This window comes from Paramisgurnus dabryanus, chromosome 14 (assembly GCF_030506205.2).
Source record: "Paramisgurnus dabryanus chromosome 14, PD_genome_1.1, whole genome shotgun sequence".
Taxonomy (NCBI): Eukaryota; Metazoa; Chordata; class Actinopteri; order Cypriniformes; family Cobitidae; genus Paramisgurnus; species Paramisgurnus dabryanus.
The window spans coordinates 34,686,706-34,704,226 of NC_133350.1; the positions used below are offsets into that span (position 1 = coordinate 34,686,706).

Below are 17,521 nucleotides of genomic sequence, written 5' to 3' on the forward strand. Positions count from 1 at the left end.
ATGAACTAACAGTGGATGATGGATTGATTCTGCAAGGTCAGAGGTATGTTATTCCTCATTCTCTACAGAAATACTACTTGACACAGCTTTATCAAGGCCATCCTGGCATTCAGTCCACCAAGCAAAGAGCTTGTGAAACTATGTTTTGGCCAACCATATACAGTGACATTGAAAGAGAAGTTTCCAGATGTGCTCCATGCAATGCGCTACGGCAGCACCAGATGAGAGAACCTTTACAACTTCACGAGATACCAGACAGTCCGTGGTCCATCACAGCAGCTGATATTTTTGAATGGGCAGGCAACAATTACCTTGTCTTGGTGGATTCATACTCTGGCTGGTGGGAGTTTGATGTTCTTCCAAATCTGAGCAGTAATAATGCAATCAAACAATTGAAACAGCATTTCTCTGTACATGGAATTCCCCACCAATTGATGACAGACAATGCAACAGCATTTTCAAGTAGGGAATTCAAAGACTTTGCTCACCTGTGGGATTTTCAACATGTCACAAGCAGTCCCAATTATCCCAAATCTAATGGTCTGGCAGAGCGTGCTGTCAGGTCAGCAAAGCATCTCCTAAAGAAGTATGCCCGTGATGGTTCTGACATTTATGCAGCCCTGCTCAACCTGCGTAATACACCCAGGGATGGCATGCCTTCTCCAGCGCAACGTTTGCTGTCACGTCGCACCAGATCTCTGATCCCCATGGTACCTTTCCAACTAATGCCAAGAGTTGAAACTGATGTTCAGGCTGCGTTGTTTGCACACAGACAAAGAGGAAAGATAAGCCATGACAAATCAGCCAGACGTCTTTCATCCTTGAAGCCTGGACAGACTGTAAGGATGGAGACAACCAGTGGATTTGACAAATTGGCTAAAGTTTCTGAAAAGGCCTGCCAACCTAACAGCTATGTTGTCCAATCTAATGGTAAGACCTATAGGAACCGCCGCCATCTCCTACGGGTAGCTGAGTCATATTGTCCTACTACCACCTTGTCAGTGCCCATACTCTCCTCAGAAACCCAAGCAAGACCATGTACTGTAGTCCCACAGGACACTTCAATAAAATAAATGTAACATGGCAATACCACAAAATAATGATAGTTCCAGGCATGAGGGTTCAGGCTTACAGGCCCCATTGGTGGTCACTCGATCAGGAAGAGTGTCCAAACCTAATTCTAGGTTTAAAGACTTTGTCACAACCTGATTACTTTCTCAGCATGTTCTGTTTAAATATAGGAGCATGGGTGCATGATGTTACTGTTCATTGCTATGCTGCACCTATGCTTTATGTTAGTTTATGTTATGTTATTGCGTAAAAACAATACAAAAAAGAGAGGATGTAGAATATTGGTTTAACATATATTCGTAGATGTGGGTGTAGTGCAGGGGTACTCAAATATGAACTTGAAAGGTCCACTTACCAAATTTCCATTCAGTCCGAGGTCCGGAAAAGTGATGGTCAAATTCCAAATAGAGAACTCTAACAAAAAAGGGTAATCCCCAAAACTTTCGAACTATACACAAAAAACAACATGTTATGTCTTTTAGTGTGAAAGGTGACACCTTCTTTGTGCCACCAGTTGTTTAAACTTGGGCATAAAAGGTGTGAGGGCCAGGCGGAGGCACTGATGTAGTGTTCATTGGTGAGTGTGGTGCGATATGCATTTTTCACCATGTTCATGGTTGAAAAGGCAGATTCACAGCAGTATGTTGAGGGAAACATTGTGAGAATTTGAAGGGCCATCTTCTGCAGGAGAGGAACACCTGCTGCAGTAACCATCTTCGTCCAGAAGGTGACAGGGTCACAGTGAGATTCCTGCAGTGCTAGGTTTTCTTGGAGCTCAATTAGCTCTGTTTGGAGAGAAGCAGCACTGGCCCATGTGAAGACTTTTGTGGCTTCAATTGAGAATTCTGCAATATTTTTGACAAGAAATGGATTTTCGATTCACAGCAAGACTTGTTTTCCAAGAGGGAAATCTTCAAAGCGAGTTTGGAAATTTTTAATCAGCTTGTCCAGGAATTCAGCATAATTGTGATGGTAATTTTTTCCTGCAGTCTGATCCAAAAGTCTTGGGAAGTGAAGCAGGTCCTGTTGTAAGTCACATTTGAACACCTCCAGCTTCCTCTGGAATGCACGGACAGCTGACATAAGGCCACACACTGTGCTGTTTTTGCCTTGGAGCTTTATATTAAGGTCATTGAGATGGGAAGTAATGTCAGTTAGAAAAGCAACAATTTCCATTTCCTCTTCATTCTGCATGAAATCCAAAAACGGTTTGGCTTTTGCACTCTTCTGGTCCAACAGAAATATCTCCAGCTCTTTTCGCAGGGCCCAAAAACCGCTCCAGTACCCTGCCTTTACTAAGCCACCGGACATTGTTGTGAAGAAGCAAATCATCAAATGTTGCATTCACCTCTATTAGAAATGAGCGCAACAAACGATGTTGCAGAGCAGAGGATGCTCTCAGATAGTTGACAAGTTTCATGACTGTTGTCATGACTTCGGAGTACCTTTCTCCAAGGTTGGCACACAAAACCATCAGGTGAATTATGCAGTGGTATGCCATGAGTTCAGGGTGGTGAGCTCTCAAGCGTGACACTAATCCCCTCTCTCTCCCAATCATACTTGGCGCTCCATCAGTAGCAATGGAAACAACATTCTTCAGGTCTATCTCTCTGTCTCGAAGCATCTGTGTCACTGCTTCATAAATATCATCCCCCCTTGTGTGTCCATGGAGGTTTGTGAGACCCAAAACATCTTCATGAAATTCTCCCTTTTCTTCATCCAAAAATCTGACAAAGACCATGAGTTGTGCATTGTCTGTGTTGTCTGTGGATTCATCCACAGCCAATGAAATGAATTTTTAAATCATAATCCAAATTAGTTTTCCATGCAGTGCGCAATCGTGATTCCGCGCTATATAATATGAGTGAGCGAGCGACGTTGCAGACCCAAACACGGGTAAATCTGGACCGACGCCAAAACCAAATTGCTATTTATAGCAATTTGGTTTTGGCGTCGGTCCAGATTTACCCGTGTTTGGGTCCGCACACGGACCGGAGTCCGCCTATTGAGTACCCCTGGTGTAGTGTCTGTTTAAGAATCAATACGGGGCGGGGACTAGGAGAACGGAGTGTGCTGAAACCTAAGGAGTACACATTAAAACAAGTTCATCAAAAAGAGCTTACACGACTTCTCATTTTATTGTGCACATCTACAGTTAGCAAGTTTTAATGGAAATAGAAAATATTGGTTATCTAGACAAATGTGCTCTTGTTTTCAGTATATTTTATAAATCTTTTGTAATGTCTTCGTTATCAGAGCCCTTCAAATTAGAATAGTGATGATGATCTTGTCAATGCTGAGATTTTCATGCATCAACAGCCACTACATCTGGATCAGGTTGTGTTAACCCTGCTATTCTACAGTATTTACTTAAATGCAGTATGCAAGTGTATGCATTCATGTTCTGATAAAGGTCATTATAGAATTCTCTTCCAATATTGCACTAATTTTACTTTTTTATATTTTGTCAGGATTGAACAAGAAACAGACAGCAAGGTCTGTCAGGTCAGAAACAGAATCATACAAACACAAGAAACTTCACAGGTGAGAATTGAGAGTGTTTTTTTAAAAACACCTGCTACTTGTTTCTCAAGACAATTATTGTCATTAGGAAAATATAAGAAACTAATTTAGGATACAATGGTTACTTTTCAGCACAGCAATTAATTTATTTTGTATGCCACTATTCCTTCTACAGTATTTAGGCCTACATATTTCAAACCCTTTGTTTTCAGTATACAGAGACAAAAGTTAATTAATAGTTCAGAGTGGATGTTGATGCAAGTTTCATAGAGGCTTCATATATTGACAGAAAAAAAATGGGTCTTTGTGGTGGTGTACATAACATCATTAATTTGTTCCTATCTTTATGTATTATGGCTTTAATTATAATATTTTTAATTGTCCATGAGCTACCACCCACCCTGGTAATGCACCACCAAGCTGGGAGATGAGACTTCCATTGGTTTATTGCACGTTACTCTGAAAACACACCATTACTCAATACGCAAATAGGAATCACCTTAAGCATTTTCCCCATGTTAAATTACTGTAACACAAGTGAATTCGGACACACTCTTTCAGACTGTACGCAGTGCGCTTTAGACCATTAGACCATTAAAATAGGGCCCCCCAGACTCTATTTGCTGTAGAAACAATAGGAGACACATTTATTTCTGGTTGCAGTTTGAAGCTTTTATCAGATCCTTTGAAGATATCACAAGACAAAGTCATAAATAAGGAACAACAACTTATACACAACAGACATCAAAACAGATGAGAACAATGAAACTGATAAACAGGCAAAACAGTAGGACCAACGAGAATTGATTTATGATGAGATAAGGACCAACAAACACAATTTAATTTGCTTTGTGTTGCAGTGACAACTTTACTAATATATAAAGAGATTTCAACAGGAATACAAACCCAAATAACTTAAAGGACAAGTTTGGTATTTTAGACTTAAAACCCTGTTTTCAGATTGTTTATTGTGAAATAGAATGGTTTTGACTGAAATTTCGACATTTGCGGCTGCCCTGAGAATTTTCGCGTGTTTGTGTTTCATCTCACCCCTCTACAATGGGTGTAATGGTGCACTGGAACAATCCCTCCTAAAATGCATTAAACTTTCGTTTACAAAGATGTGAAACTCACCGAGTGGTCAGGGGTGTTCACTGGTATGCTCACACAGAAATCGCTGCAAAAGACGCATTCCAACAGGTTTTATCGTAGTTTTTACCAACTCCATTGACTTGTATTAGATGTCCTGTGAGGTACAGTATTACTCCGTGCAGGGAACTTTGTTTCTATTCTTGCAATTGGCAATGGCGGATTAGCGCCACCACCTGGGCTGGAGTGTCTATTATTCAAGCTCTAAGCGGAAGAATGTACGGGTGTGAGCCGTTTGGACAAATAGGTCCACAGGTTAACAATGAATGCCAACTTTGGCTTAACTTAGCACTTTACTGTATACGTTACATTATTAATATGCACGCTTGTACGGTTTTAACCTTAGCCGCTTTATTCTACTTCTTCAATTGAATTGAATTGAATTGAATGCTAAAACAGCTGTTGGAAAGCATCTTTTGCAGCGATTTTTGTGTGAGCATATCAGTGAACACCCCTGACCACTCGGTGAGTTTCACGTCTTTGTAAACGAAAGTTTAATGCATTTTAGGAAGGATTGTTCCAGTGCACCATTACACCCATTGTAGAGGTGTGAGGTGAAACACAAACACGCAAAAAATCTCAGGGCAGCCGCAAATGTCGAAATTTCAGTCAAAACCATTCTATTTCACCATAAACAATCTGAAAACAGGGCTTTAAGTCTAAAATACTGAACTTGTCCTTTAACAGATGACATCAACTGAATCTTCCACTTCCTGTTTGCTGATTTAATCATTACAATCTGAACAATTATAAGCACTTTCCACTAACAGGGTAGAAAACATACAGTGTAAAAAGAATACCGTATTTCCCCCATTTCCACTTATGGTCAGTAAAAGGAAGCACTTAAATTTCAGAAAAGTTTGACTGTCAACCTCAGTCAGGAGGTTTAACACAAAATGAAAGAGTCGTTTAGTTTGGTATTAATTACAGCCTATACAGTATGAGGCTCGTAATCCAATTAGCAAATCCTTTTGAATGAACCATCATGTTAACAGAATGTGACAAAATTATAATGTTGTTTTATTATAATAAATGTTGGAGATAAAAAGTTCAAGGTCCCTGACGATGCATTTTAATACATAACTTATAGTTTTCGCAAGAAACATGTTGGAACATTTTTAAATGGTATAGGACACCAAAGTCTACCCTGTTTGTGGATGAAATACACTCTCTAATAAGATGCTGTTGCTGTATATTGTATTACTGTTCAAATAAGCTGCAAGATCTGTTCAAATTGCAACATCAACATTCTAAATAGAGAAAAAGCCTATAAGGAGCCTGTGCTGAGGAAAAGAAAATTAGCAATTTCAACTACAGTTTTTCCATTCTGAGCGATAGAGACAGAGCAAGGAAAAGAAACCTGAAAGAGAAATAAATGAAAGAAATGTAGAGTGAAGAATAAACATTCAAATGGAACACAAAATCTTTACAAAGAACAAAATTGCTGATGTCGCTGAACAAATAATGTTGTGAATATCTCTATAGAGTTCATTTGGCTGACTGTGATACACAAAATCTCTTCCAGACAGTTCCAGACAAGGCCTCGTCCACTACATACAGTAGGCAGCTACCTTCTATGGTAGCATCTTTACTGTTAGGGAACCTGAAAGTGACTTATTTCAAATGTTCTAGATAGACACAAGAAACAATAGACACAAAACTAATTTCAAGGTTTGGCATTAGCATGTTGCTAAGCTAATGATATGATGGTCTTATGGTTATAAACATGCATTAAAAACACAAACAGAAAGTAAAACAAACATTTTCTTAATTACACAGAATTCTTTCCTGATACTTGCCCAAATTATAAATAATAAACTATTTTCCATTGTAATTTTACAGAGCTCATCACAATGCATTATGGGATGCCTTCTCTGCGAAGGATACATGCGCTGTTGCCTTTGGAAAAGGTGTTTGTCTCTGCACCTATGATGTCTTTAAAACCTACATAGACAACCCATATGGTTTTGGAAAACAGTCATATTCAGACATCTCACAAACACAGATTTCCACAGGAACTTGGTGAATATCACACAATATCAAATCACTTTGATTGTCGCACATGCTGTGTGCCTATCGTAAAGACTGACAAACAACCAAATGTTTGGAAATTAAATTTTTTAACACAACATCACTTTCAATCGTTGTAACTTAACACCACACTATTCTTTCCCAAGTCATGTAATCTCTGCGCTAATGTTTCGCTGTGTACACTGCCGTCACCTCTTAGAAGTGAATTACCGAACAAAGAGACACATCAGTTCTCTTTTTGGCTCATGATGAAGTAACTTTTGTAACTGCACTGGTCTCATTGCATCTGCCAACCCCCATCTACGGTTTTACCCTATGATGTTCCTACGAATCTGTTTGTGTCAGAGCCCTCTGTCGTAACAGTTCTGCCACACGCTAACATGCTAAAGTCCATCCCCGGTCGGAGGGGTCACAGGGCGGACACTTTGACGATGTTGGAACTGGCGGTGGTGCTGATGGTGGCAGGAAGGTTGGATGGTCCGTGTCCATACCCATCAGAGGACGGTGAGGGGAGGCTAATGATGGCTGTAGTGATCTGCTGACCTCGGTTGTTCAGTCGACTCATCTCATTTGGGTTCAGGTTGAGGCTGGAACGTCTGGAAAAAAGCATTTAGGACAAATCAAGAGATTAATGTACTATTTTTATAACAAATATTTCACCCAAAAATGAATATTTTGTCATTAATTATTCTTACTGATGTTACTCCTGAAATTTTGCCTTCTTTTTGTTGACCCAACATCATAGCGTTTTTTTTTTTTTTTTGCAGAATCATCTGTGAATTGGTTAATCTGGTTCATAAATCGGACTCATCTGATTCAGTTTGACTCCTGTCTTGGTTCTTGAGTTAACAGCTCACTGGAGTTGTTTACATATTAGGTCTGTCAAAACTAAGATTTTGGTTTTAAAACATGTTGGAGTTAGAAAATAAAGTCCAGGACTTGTTTGATGTTAAAAAAGTTATTAAGAGAGATAAAGTTCAGGACCTGATTGATGTTAAAATAATTATTAAGAGCGACAAGACTCGAAAACTATCTTCCTTGCACTATTGCTCATAAAATCCTAAAAAAACCTTGACTCTTTCTGGTTGGGGGGCAGTATATTTTAAGGCCTAGTACGTATATTGAATTATCAGCCAATATTGAACTGAATTTCAGTTCTTCATACAAAGCTATCATATTACTTGAGAGACTTTTAGCACACAGGGCTTTTGGGTGTATGGAGCGAATTTTGTGCCAAAATTTTACAAACAAATACAGCATTTTGCAAACAAACTCAATCTGCTTTGCAAAGGGAAAACTTGACTCGCAAACAAACAGAAAACGCTTTGCAAATAATAAAGGCAATTTGAGAGAAAATGCAGATGTGTTACAAATATGTACTGTGTTTTGTAAATGTGACCATGATTTTTTCACAAATGTGACCATGTTTTTTCACAAATGTGACCATGATTTTCTCACAAATGGGACCATGATTTTCTCACAAATGTGACCATGATTTTCTCACAAATGGGACCATGATTTTCTCACAAATGGGACCATGATTTTCTCACAAATGGGACCATGATTTTCTCACAAATGGGACCATGCAATCCAGAACAGCAGATGGCGCTGTTTCAACTTTTTCAGGCATTGGAAAAAAGCCCAGGGGAAAAGCCCTGAATTTTAACATACATATCACCCCTGACAGTGGCAGCAACTGAATAAAGACATTTCATTTGTCGGGCTTCATTCTGTTAATCTCACTGATTTTATTGTAAGTGTTAATAATAATAAATGTTTGTTAATAGTAAACAAATTCTGTGTGTCAAGACAATGAATTCAACTTACAATGCTTATCAAAAGATGCAGGATAATAAATGAAACTCTTTGGAGAAAGAGTGTGGTAGGGACATAATAAACCCAACATCAGCTGTCTGGACAGAGTGGCCAGTTCAAGCAACAGTAACCAACCAACCAACCAGGATCATAGTCATTTGAGCACTCTGAACAAGATAAACTTCTACAAAATGTTAATCCTTTTAAAGTTGGTCTTATCTTGTCAGGCTAGGAGGACCAGTTTAAACCAGCTTCTTTCACAATAGCCAAGCTGGCAAAGCTTCCAGCCTAGTCAAGCTGGTTTGGGCTGGTGTGATCAGCCTGACCAGCTACAGTATAAAAGCAAAAATCCTTCTAATACTAGCTTAAGCTAAAACCAGGCTGGAACACCATCTTAACACTCTGGGGTCGGCTGCGGCGCGGGCGCCGCAAACTCTTTATTTTTCAATCACTCCCCAAAGAGACTTAGATAACTCTGCTGATTTTGGACATACAGATATGATTTATACATCATTTAAAACGTTAAAGTGTCTAGTTTTTTTCTGTCCACTCCCAATAAAAACAGAATGTTGTGCTTTTCGCAAAATTAAGAAAATAAACATGAGTCGCGTTTTGTTCTCTCTCCCTAAGTGAAGTCCTTTCAGAAACACGTCAGAAAAATGAACTGTAACTTAACGAATACTTGTCATACAAACAAAAGATAAATGTCTACATAATGCTTCGAATGTCTGCTTTTAAATGATGTAAGTGAAATCGAAAACAAATATTGTAATTCGTTGTTAACTGTATTAGAAGAGAGAGATGTACCGTCTTTCTTCTGTTGCTTCATTATCTATAATGAGCCACGCCCCGCTCCATTGAAGAGAAGAGCAGAGATCATCCATATTCATTAATCAACCCCACAGTCAATGGACATTCCGTCTCTGCAGCCATTCACTGCTGTGTTGAGTTTTAATCCGAGTGCTGGAAACATGACATCTACTTGTTTACTAGTGACTGTAACTAAAGTTATCTCCAGATGCGAGTGTGACTCGATCGACATCCAAACGCACACACAAACACACAATGCCTCATATTTGAAGCGCTTTGTGGTATCATTATAAAAGATGCGATTGCACACACCACATAACTGTTTACTCGCTCCTAAATCTCCAGACAGACGCGAGTGTGTGTGCTTCGTCAGTGTGATGGGATCGATGTTCAAACTCACACACACACGATGCCTCATTTTTGACGCGCTTTGTGGTATTCTTAAGATGCAAGTGTGTGTGCTTTGTCTGTGTGACGCGATGTCCAAACTCACACACAAACATACGATGCCTCATATTTGACGCACTTTGTGGTGTTCTTATAAAAGATGCAAGTGTGTGTGCTTCGACGGTGTGACGCGATGTACAAATGCACACACAAAGACACGATGCCTCATTTGACGCGCTTTTTGGTATTCTTATAAAAGACGATTGCAAACATCACATCTACTTGGTTACTCTCGCCTAGTAAATAAAAGTTATCTCCATGCGCTTATGTTTTCTTTGTGCTTCCGTCAGACGTGATCAACGGCCAAACGCATACACAAACACACAATCATATTTGACGCACTTTGTATTAAGACGCATCTAAACACATCTAAAACCCAGTTTATTCGCGTATATCTCTGCACAGTAAGTTTATTTAATGCAGGATCATGCATGTGAAGGCATTTCTTTTGTCTTGCTTTCACAAACAAACACTTAACAATAATGGCATCTTCACATTCCTGCCTAAAGGCTCATTATGCAGCTCATTATGCAAGTGTATTGTTCTTCAGCAGTGTATTGTCAATCACAGATTATTCAAGAGCTTCCAGCCTCCTTGCATATTGCCTTCCTAACCAAAAAGTGACTTTGAAATTGTAAATCAATATATTGTGTTATGTGAAGGAGTAAGCAGAATGATTTTCACATCATTTTAAAGAAAAAACTCTAGACTACTAGATCCTGCTTTGAAAAGTTTTAGGAAAACATGTTTAGAATGAGTTTTGTGGACTTATATCAGTCACTTAAATTTTTTTCTTTTTCAAAAACCACGCATAAACATTTTTCTCTCAAAAATACAAACATGTACATACATGTTAATCATATAATATAGTAGCCCAGTTTGTGTTGAATGCAGTGTTATAAGACTTTTGCCATTATTATGTTTTTAAGCAACTGAAAAAAGCACAAATGTCAGTGCAGGTCAAAACTTCTCCAGGGCCCTAAAAACCCCTTAGACCCCAGAGGGTTAAACCAGTCAACCAGCATAGGCTGGTATTAGCTGTTATTTTTCTGCAGGGGATATAATACATTTTATTTATAATGCACTTTCTAAAACTCAAAGCACCATAATATATGAGATTCTCAGGAACATACACATAGAAAAGTAAACAAGTTAGTAATAATCATTTTGCAATAGTAAGCTATTTTAAAAGGATAAGTCTTTAAGGATCACTTAAAACAGTCCAGTGATGGTGAGTTTCTTATCACCAAAAGAAGAGAATTTAGAGAATCAGACGGGGTATAGGGATTGACAATTGCAAATGTATAGAATTCAGATGGAATTCAATGTCTTTACACACAGAATGTGTTTACTATTAACAGACATTAATTATTATCAACACTTTCAATAAATCCAGAGATTAACAACATGAACCACGAAAAATTAATTTAGTCTTCATTCAGTTGCTGGCACTGTCCGGGGTGATATGTAAGTTAAAATTCAGGGCTTTTCAGGGAGACTAGTTGAAAATGCCTAATAAGGTTGAAACAGCGCCATCTGCTGTTTTGGATTGCATGGTCACATTTGTGAGAAAATCATGGTCCCGTTTGTGAGAAAATCATGGTCCCATTTGTGAGAAAATCATGGTCCCATTTGTGAGAAAATCATGGTCACATTTGTGAGAAAATCAAGGTCACATTTGTGAGAAAATCATGGTCCCATTTGTGAGAAAATCATGGTCACATTTGTGAAAAAATCATGGTCATATTTACAAAACACAGTACATATTTGTAACACCTCTGCATTTTCTCTCAAATTGCCTTTATTATTTGCAAAGTTTTTTCTGTTAGTTTGCGAGTCAAGTTTTCCCTTTGCAAAGCAGATTGAGTTTGTTTGCAAAATGCCAAATTTGTTTGTAAAATTATGGCACAAAATTCGCTCCATAGGTATTGTTATTGAGGTTTTTGTCTTTATATAGAAAAACGTGAAGTATTTAAACATTCTCATTTTGAATTTTTAAAAGAAAATAAACTAACACATGGATTAAAGTTTTCCGTCGCTAGACGTATTTCCGTCAATTGAAAAATTATTAAATTCACTTTTCATAAAGACGACGTTTATTCACCTTTTTAAGTGGGATGTGATCAAAGCCTGGAGTGGAGCCAAATCACGTTCCTCTATCCACGGTAAGTGTTCTGTAATCACGACGCACCGGATCCACTCCGGGTTTTCTGGCTGTATCACGTTAAGCTGAGGTAAAACTTTATTTCAGCTAGCATGGACAAACTTATAATGCAGGTAGGCTCCGATGTTTTGAAGATCGATAAAGGAGTAAAAGACCAATGGAGATTGACTTGGCTTAGCGAAATTATGAAGATTGGCAAGCCTTTCAGTTTGTGGGCTAAGAAAACCAAAAAGCCAGGTAACTTGCGTGTCTTTGCACAGTATGACTAGGGGTCCTGTATTTTGGGGGTAAATGATTTCTCCCGTACGTGATCACCCGCGTCCCGTTTTTGACTGCTATGCTGATCTAACCAGTGGCTGATACAACGGGTTTGTTAAACTCATGGGTAAACTTCATGTGGCGCCACAAGAACCAGGAGGCAGATGACATCAAAATCCTGTGAGAGCGATTCAAGGAATCTTAAGAGGAGACCGCTTCCGAAATGCTCTCGCGGTAGTTTGATGTAATCCACCTGTCGGTTCTTGCAGTTGCATTTGCGTGTGGTCACAAAAACGTAACATTTGTACATATATTTAAGCACTGCAGTTTAAAAACAAGTGATTTAAGCCATTCAAACAACAGTGCTAAATGCGGCCGCTGTTTCTGTGTCAGATGGGCACGCAAAGCCGCGCATTCGCTTCTCATAGTGTGAGTATTTTTGCCACTTTATTGGCCTTAAATAAACATATGCGTCAAAAATCCAGTCTTTGCAAGTATCCTCATATAAACACAACCATTTAGGTCTTAGGAGAAAGTAAACAGCAGAAACTTTGCGCACAAAATAGCACATCAGCGCTGCCTCTATGGTAACATAATAATTTGTTGATAAAGGTACAGTCATTCAATTTACATCTTTCACAATGGTTACAGACATCCTGTGCGAATTGTACACGAGTTTGACTCGAGTTACTCGTTCAGGGTTTTTATTCATACATAACATTACTGTATTAAAGCTGTGACTGTAAGCTGTTGTGTGAACAGAACAGACCCTGGATTATTTGTTTATGTGTACTGAATAATATGATATGAAAAAGTTGTATTTGTTTACATTAGTAAATGCATTATAAAACATGAACAAACAATGAAAATATAGAGTATATAAGCATTCTTGTTTATGTCATTACAGTAATTGACGGTAGTTCATGGTGCATTCACTTATGTTAACAGTTTCAACTTTGATTTTAAAAAAATATTAGTAAATGCTCAAATTAATATACAGTCTTGTTCAAAATAATAGCAGTACAATGTGACTAACCAGAAAAATCAAGGTTTTTAGTATATTTTTTATTGCTACGTGGCAAACAAGTTACCAGTAGGTTCAGTAGATTCTCAGAAAACAAATGAGACCCAGCATTCATGATATGCACGCTCTTAAGGCTGTGCAATTGGGCAAGTAGTTGAATTAGTTGAAAGGGGTGTGTTCAAAAAAATAGCAGTGTGGCATTCAATAACTGAGGTCATCAATTTTGTGAAGAAACAGGTGTGAATCAGGTGGCACCTATTTAAGGATGAAGCCAACACTTGTTGAACATGCATTTGAAAGCTGAGGAAAATGGGTCGTTCAAGACATTGTTCAGAAGAACAGCGTACTTTGATTAAAAAGTTGATTGGAGAGGGGAAAACCTATAATGAGGTGCAAAAAATGATAGGCTGTTCAGCTAAAAGGATCTCCAATGCCTTAAAATTGAGAGCAAAACCAGAGAGATGTGGAAGAAAACGGAAGACAACCATCAAAATGGATAGAAGAATAACCAGAATGGCAAAGGCTCAGCCAATGATCACCTCCAGGATGATCAAAGACAGTCTGGAGTTACCTGTAAGTACTGTGACAGTTAGAAGACATCTGTGTGAAGCTAATCTATTTTAAAGAATCCCCCGCAAAGTCCCTCTGTTAAAAAAAAGGCATGTGCAGAAGAGGTTACAATTTGCCAAAGAACACATCAACTGGCCTAAAGAGAAATGGAGGAACATTTTGTGGACTGATGAGAGTAAAATTGTTCTTTTTGGGTCCAAGGGCCACAGGCAGTTTGTGAGACGACCCCCAAACTCTGAATTCAAGCCACAGTACACAGTGAAGACAGTGAAGCATGGAGCATGATATGGGCATGTTTCTCCTACTATGGTGTTGGGCCTATTTATCGCATACCAGGGATCATGGATCAGTTTGCATATGTTAAAATACTTGAAGAGGTCATGTTGCCCTATGCTGAAGAGGACATGCCCTTGAAATGGTTGTTTCAACAAGACAATGACCCAAAACACACTAGTAAACGGGCAAAGTCTTGGTTCCAAACCAACAAAATTAATGTTATGGAGTGGCCAGCCCAATCTCCAGACCTTAATCCAATTGAGAACTTGTGGGGTGATATCAAAAATGCTGTTTCTGAAGCAAAACCAAGAAATGTGAATGAATTGTTAAAGAATCATGGAGTGGAATAACAGCGGAGAGGTGCCACAAGTTGGTTGACTCCATGCCACACAGATGTCAAGCAGTTTTAAAAAACTGTGGTCATACAACTAAATATTAGTTTAGTGATTCACAGGATTGCTAAATCCCAGAAAAAAAATGTTTGTACAAAATAGTTTTGAGTTTGTACAGTCAAAAGTAGACACTGCTATTTTTTTGAACACACCCCTTTCAACTAATTGCCCAATTGCACAGCCTTAAGAGCGTGCATATCATGAATGCTGGGTCTTGTTTGTTTTCTGAGAATCTACTGAACCTACTGGTAACTTGTTTGCCACATAGCAATAAAAAATATACTAAAAACCTTGATTATTCTGGTTAGTCACATTGTACTGCTATTATTTTGAACAAGACTGTATTTACAATTAATTAATAAATAAATAATTTATAAAAGATTAATTAAAGGTGGTGATATTCATGTTTTCTTTTAATATGCTGAGTTATTTAGCTGTTTCGCCTTAATCTGAAATTCCCTGCAAACTACAGCTACCACAGGAGACTTTAATATGGAATTAATGGGAAAAAATCTCCCCTTAAAATGTTATTGGTCTCGCCTACATAAAGTGTTAGTTAAAGGAATATGACTTGGCCTGAAAAATATTTCAAAATTTGTTTTCAATGTTTATTTAAGATTTAGACCAGCTAATTCCTAAATTGTACTACGCACAAAAAGTTAATGGTTACTGCTGATATTTAAATGCATATTCTATCGAGTAAGCATCTAGCTTAATTCGTTAATATAGAAATAATTGTTACTTATCCTATAGGGTCATTAAATTTTACATTAAAAAAAATTTTTTAAAAGGAAGGGTTCAAATGCAAAACCCTCTAAGTCCATCTGACATGTTTTCTTGCAGTTTTTTTTATCAGGCTCTCATGTTTAAGTTCAGTAATGTCACTTCAGTGGCAATGAAAAGGTTATTAGTCAATAATTTAATTTCCATATTTTTACAAATGTCACTTAAGTCATTTAATTGTTTTTTTTTTTTTAGATCTGAGTAGAAACACACATTTGTGTTATATTTCGTTTATCATTCATTCAAATATATAATTTATTTATTTTATCATTCACTTTTATTCTTATTTATATAATATCCATTTTAATTTAATTATCTATTTATTTTATTCTACAATACATTTCTTAATGTTGTTTAATCTTAGGTGGGTGCTGTATTGTCTTTTAAAGGGGACATACCATGAAAATGAGACTTTTTCCATATTTAACTATTTCACCGCCAGCGTTTTTTAAAAAAAGTTGCCAGCCAGCGCCAGCGTTTTCATGATTTTCACCAAAGTTTAATGCCTTCCAGAAAATGTTCTTCTTTAAATATATAAACATACAATATACCAAATAAAAGAACAGACCCTCTGCTTTCAAACAAAAAAAAACGTTTCATCCTACCTTCAGTGGTTCTTTTGCAATCAGCTTTTGAATATGGGTAGGTTTCTGCAAAAACACCACATTTTGAGCAAAAAGCAGAGATAATTTCATTTTTGTGACGGACTTTTCATAGAGATCCCATTCAGAGCGATCTTTAAAACAGACACGGACATGCGGCCGCTTGCCATAGGGCAATACTTCCGGGTTTAAAAAGTTGCGGAAGGGCGCCACCTGGTGGATAATAGCGGTATTGCGGAAAGACAGAAAATCTCGTCATTGGCAGGGAAGCGTTTTCTCTTAATTGACGAGATATCTCGTCAATGGCGGGGAAAGAGTTAAGTGCTATAATTGGGTCCCCAGTGCTTTTATCAAACTAGAAAATGTGAATAGATCAACCCAGTAACTTAGTTTTGTTAACCATTCGCTGCAAGCATGTGAAAAAATAGCTCATTGAAATTTGGCTCCCCTGGTGATGTCAGAAGGGGATAATACCGCCCTTTAATCTGCACCATCCAACCACGCCACTGACATTTAGTACAGAGATCAGCTAATTTGCATTTTAAAAGACACATTTTTACACACACCTACAGTACAAAGTGACAATGTTAACTTGTTATAATAAATTATCTATATGTTATTTTGAGCTAAAACTTCACTTATGTGCTCTGGGGACACCCAAGATTTATTGACATCTTAAAAAAGTCTTGTGAAATGTCCACTTTAATGCTGATATGAGTCTCCAATGGTCTCTATCTCAGTTTTTATTAACGTCACGGGAATGTTGTGAAACAGTACATTTCTACCTGCTAAATCTGCTTCTAGTCAGGCGAAGTTAGTAAGATAATCGAAGAGGTCAGACAGACCATTGAGAATGCAAATAAGATTATTGAAACCATCTTTATTATATTTAAATCACTTTGTCTCCTGCCTGATGCTGTTCCCTTTATCTCTGTATCTGCCTTGATCTAGTGATACTGGACTTTAATCGGATCTATAAGATCTGCAAGCCATATCCATAGTTTGATATATCATATTTAACAAATTTGAATGTCTTCGGCTGCAAAATCCTCTGAGTCATGAATAAATGGTCTTTTAAATGAATTTGAACCAAAAGTATTTAAGACGTGCTAAGAGAGAGCATTTTTCTCATTTGTAGCCCATTTTTGACGGAGGTGGCATTTAGTGGATTTTGCATCTGAACTCTTCATTGTTTTCCTAATGCAAGTTTATGATCCTATTGCGTACAATTCATCCGCACTTGTTATTCAACATTAAACATGTTTTTAGACATCTTGACATAAAATGCAATAACTTGTCATTTGGACTGTTGGTATGAATCCCTGTGTTTTTTTCAATCTACATATGAAGAGTTTGGTTCCAAAACGCAATAAATCCATTTTGACATATTTCGGTAAAAACTTGTTTTCTATACCAAGAAAGTGTCAAGATGAAAACCACTATTTTCTGTTACAACCTTTCACACAGCATCTTTAGGTTATTAAAACATAAAAAATTCAAATCCATAACTTGATTTTCAAAGATTTATTATAAAAAGATTATTTTTTCCACAAAATGCAATAAATCCATGACAAGTTTTTATTCAAAATGCTATAAATCTATTCAA

General features: G+C 37.6%; 1 protein-coding gene across 1 annotated transcript in view; it reads right to left on the minus strand.

Annotated features, from left to right (window-relative positions):
• Positions 1 to 5,393: 5,393 nt before the first annotated feature.
• Positions 5,394 to 17,521, minus strand: part of LOC135758142 (A-type voltage-gated potassium channel KCND3-like) — a 316,405-nt gene continuing 304,277 nt past the window's right edge. Inside the window, exon 7 of the mRNA XM_065273005.2 lies at positions 5,394 to 7,370. Coding sequence (XP_065129077.1) covers positions 7,184 to 7,370 — 187 coding nt within the window. The 3' untranslated portion in view covers positions 5,394 to 7,183. The remainder of the gene's footprint in view (positions 7,371 to 17,521) is intronic.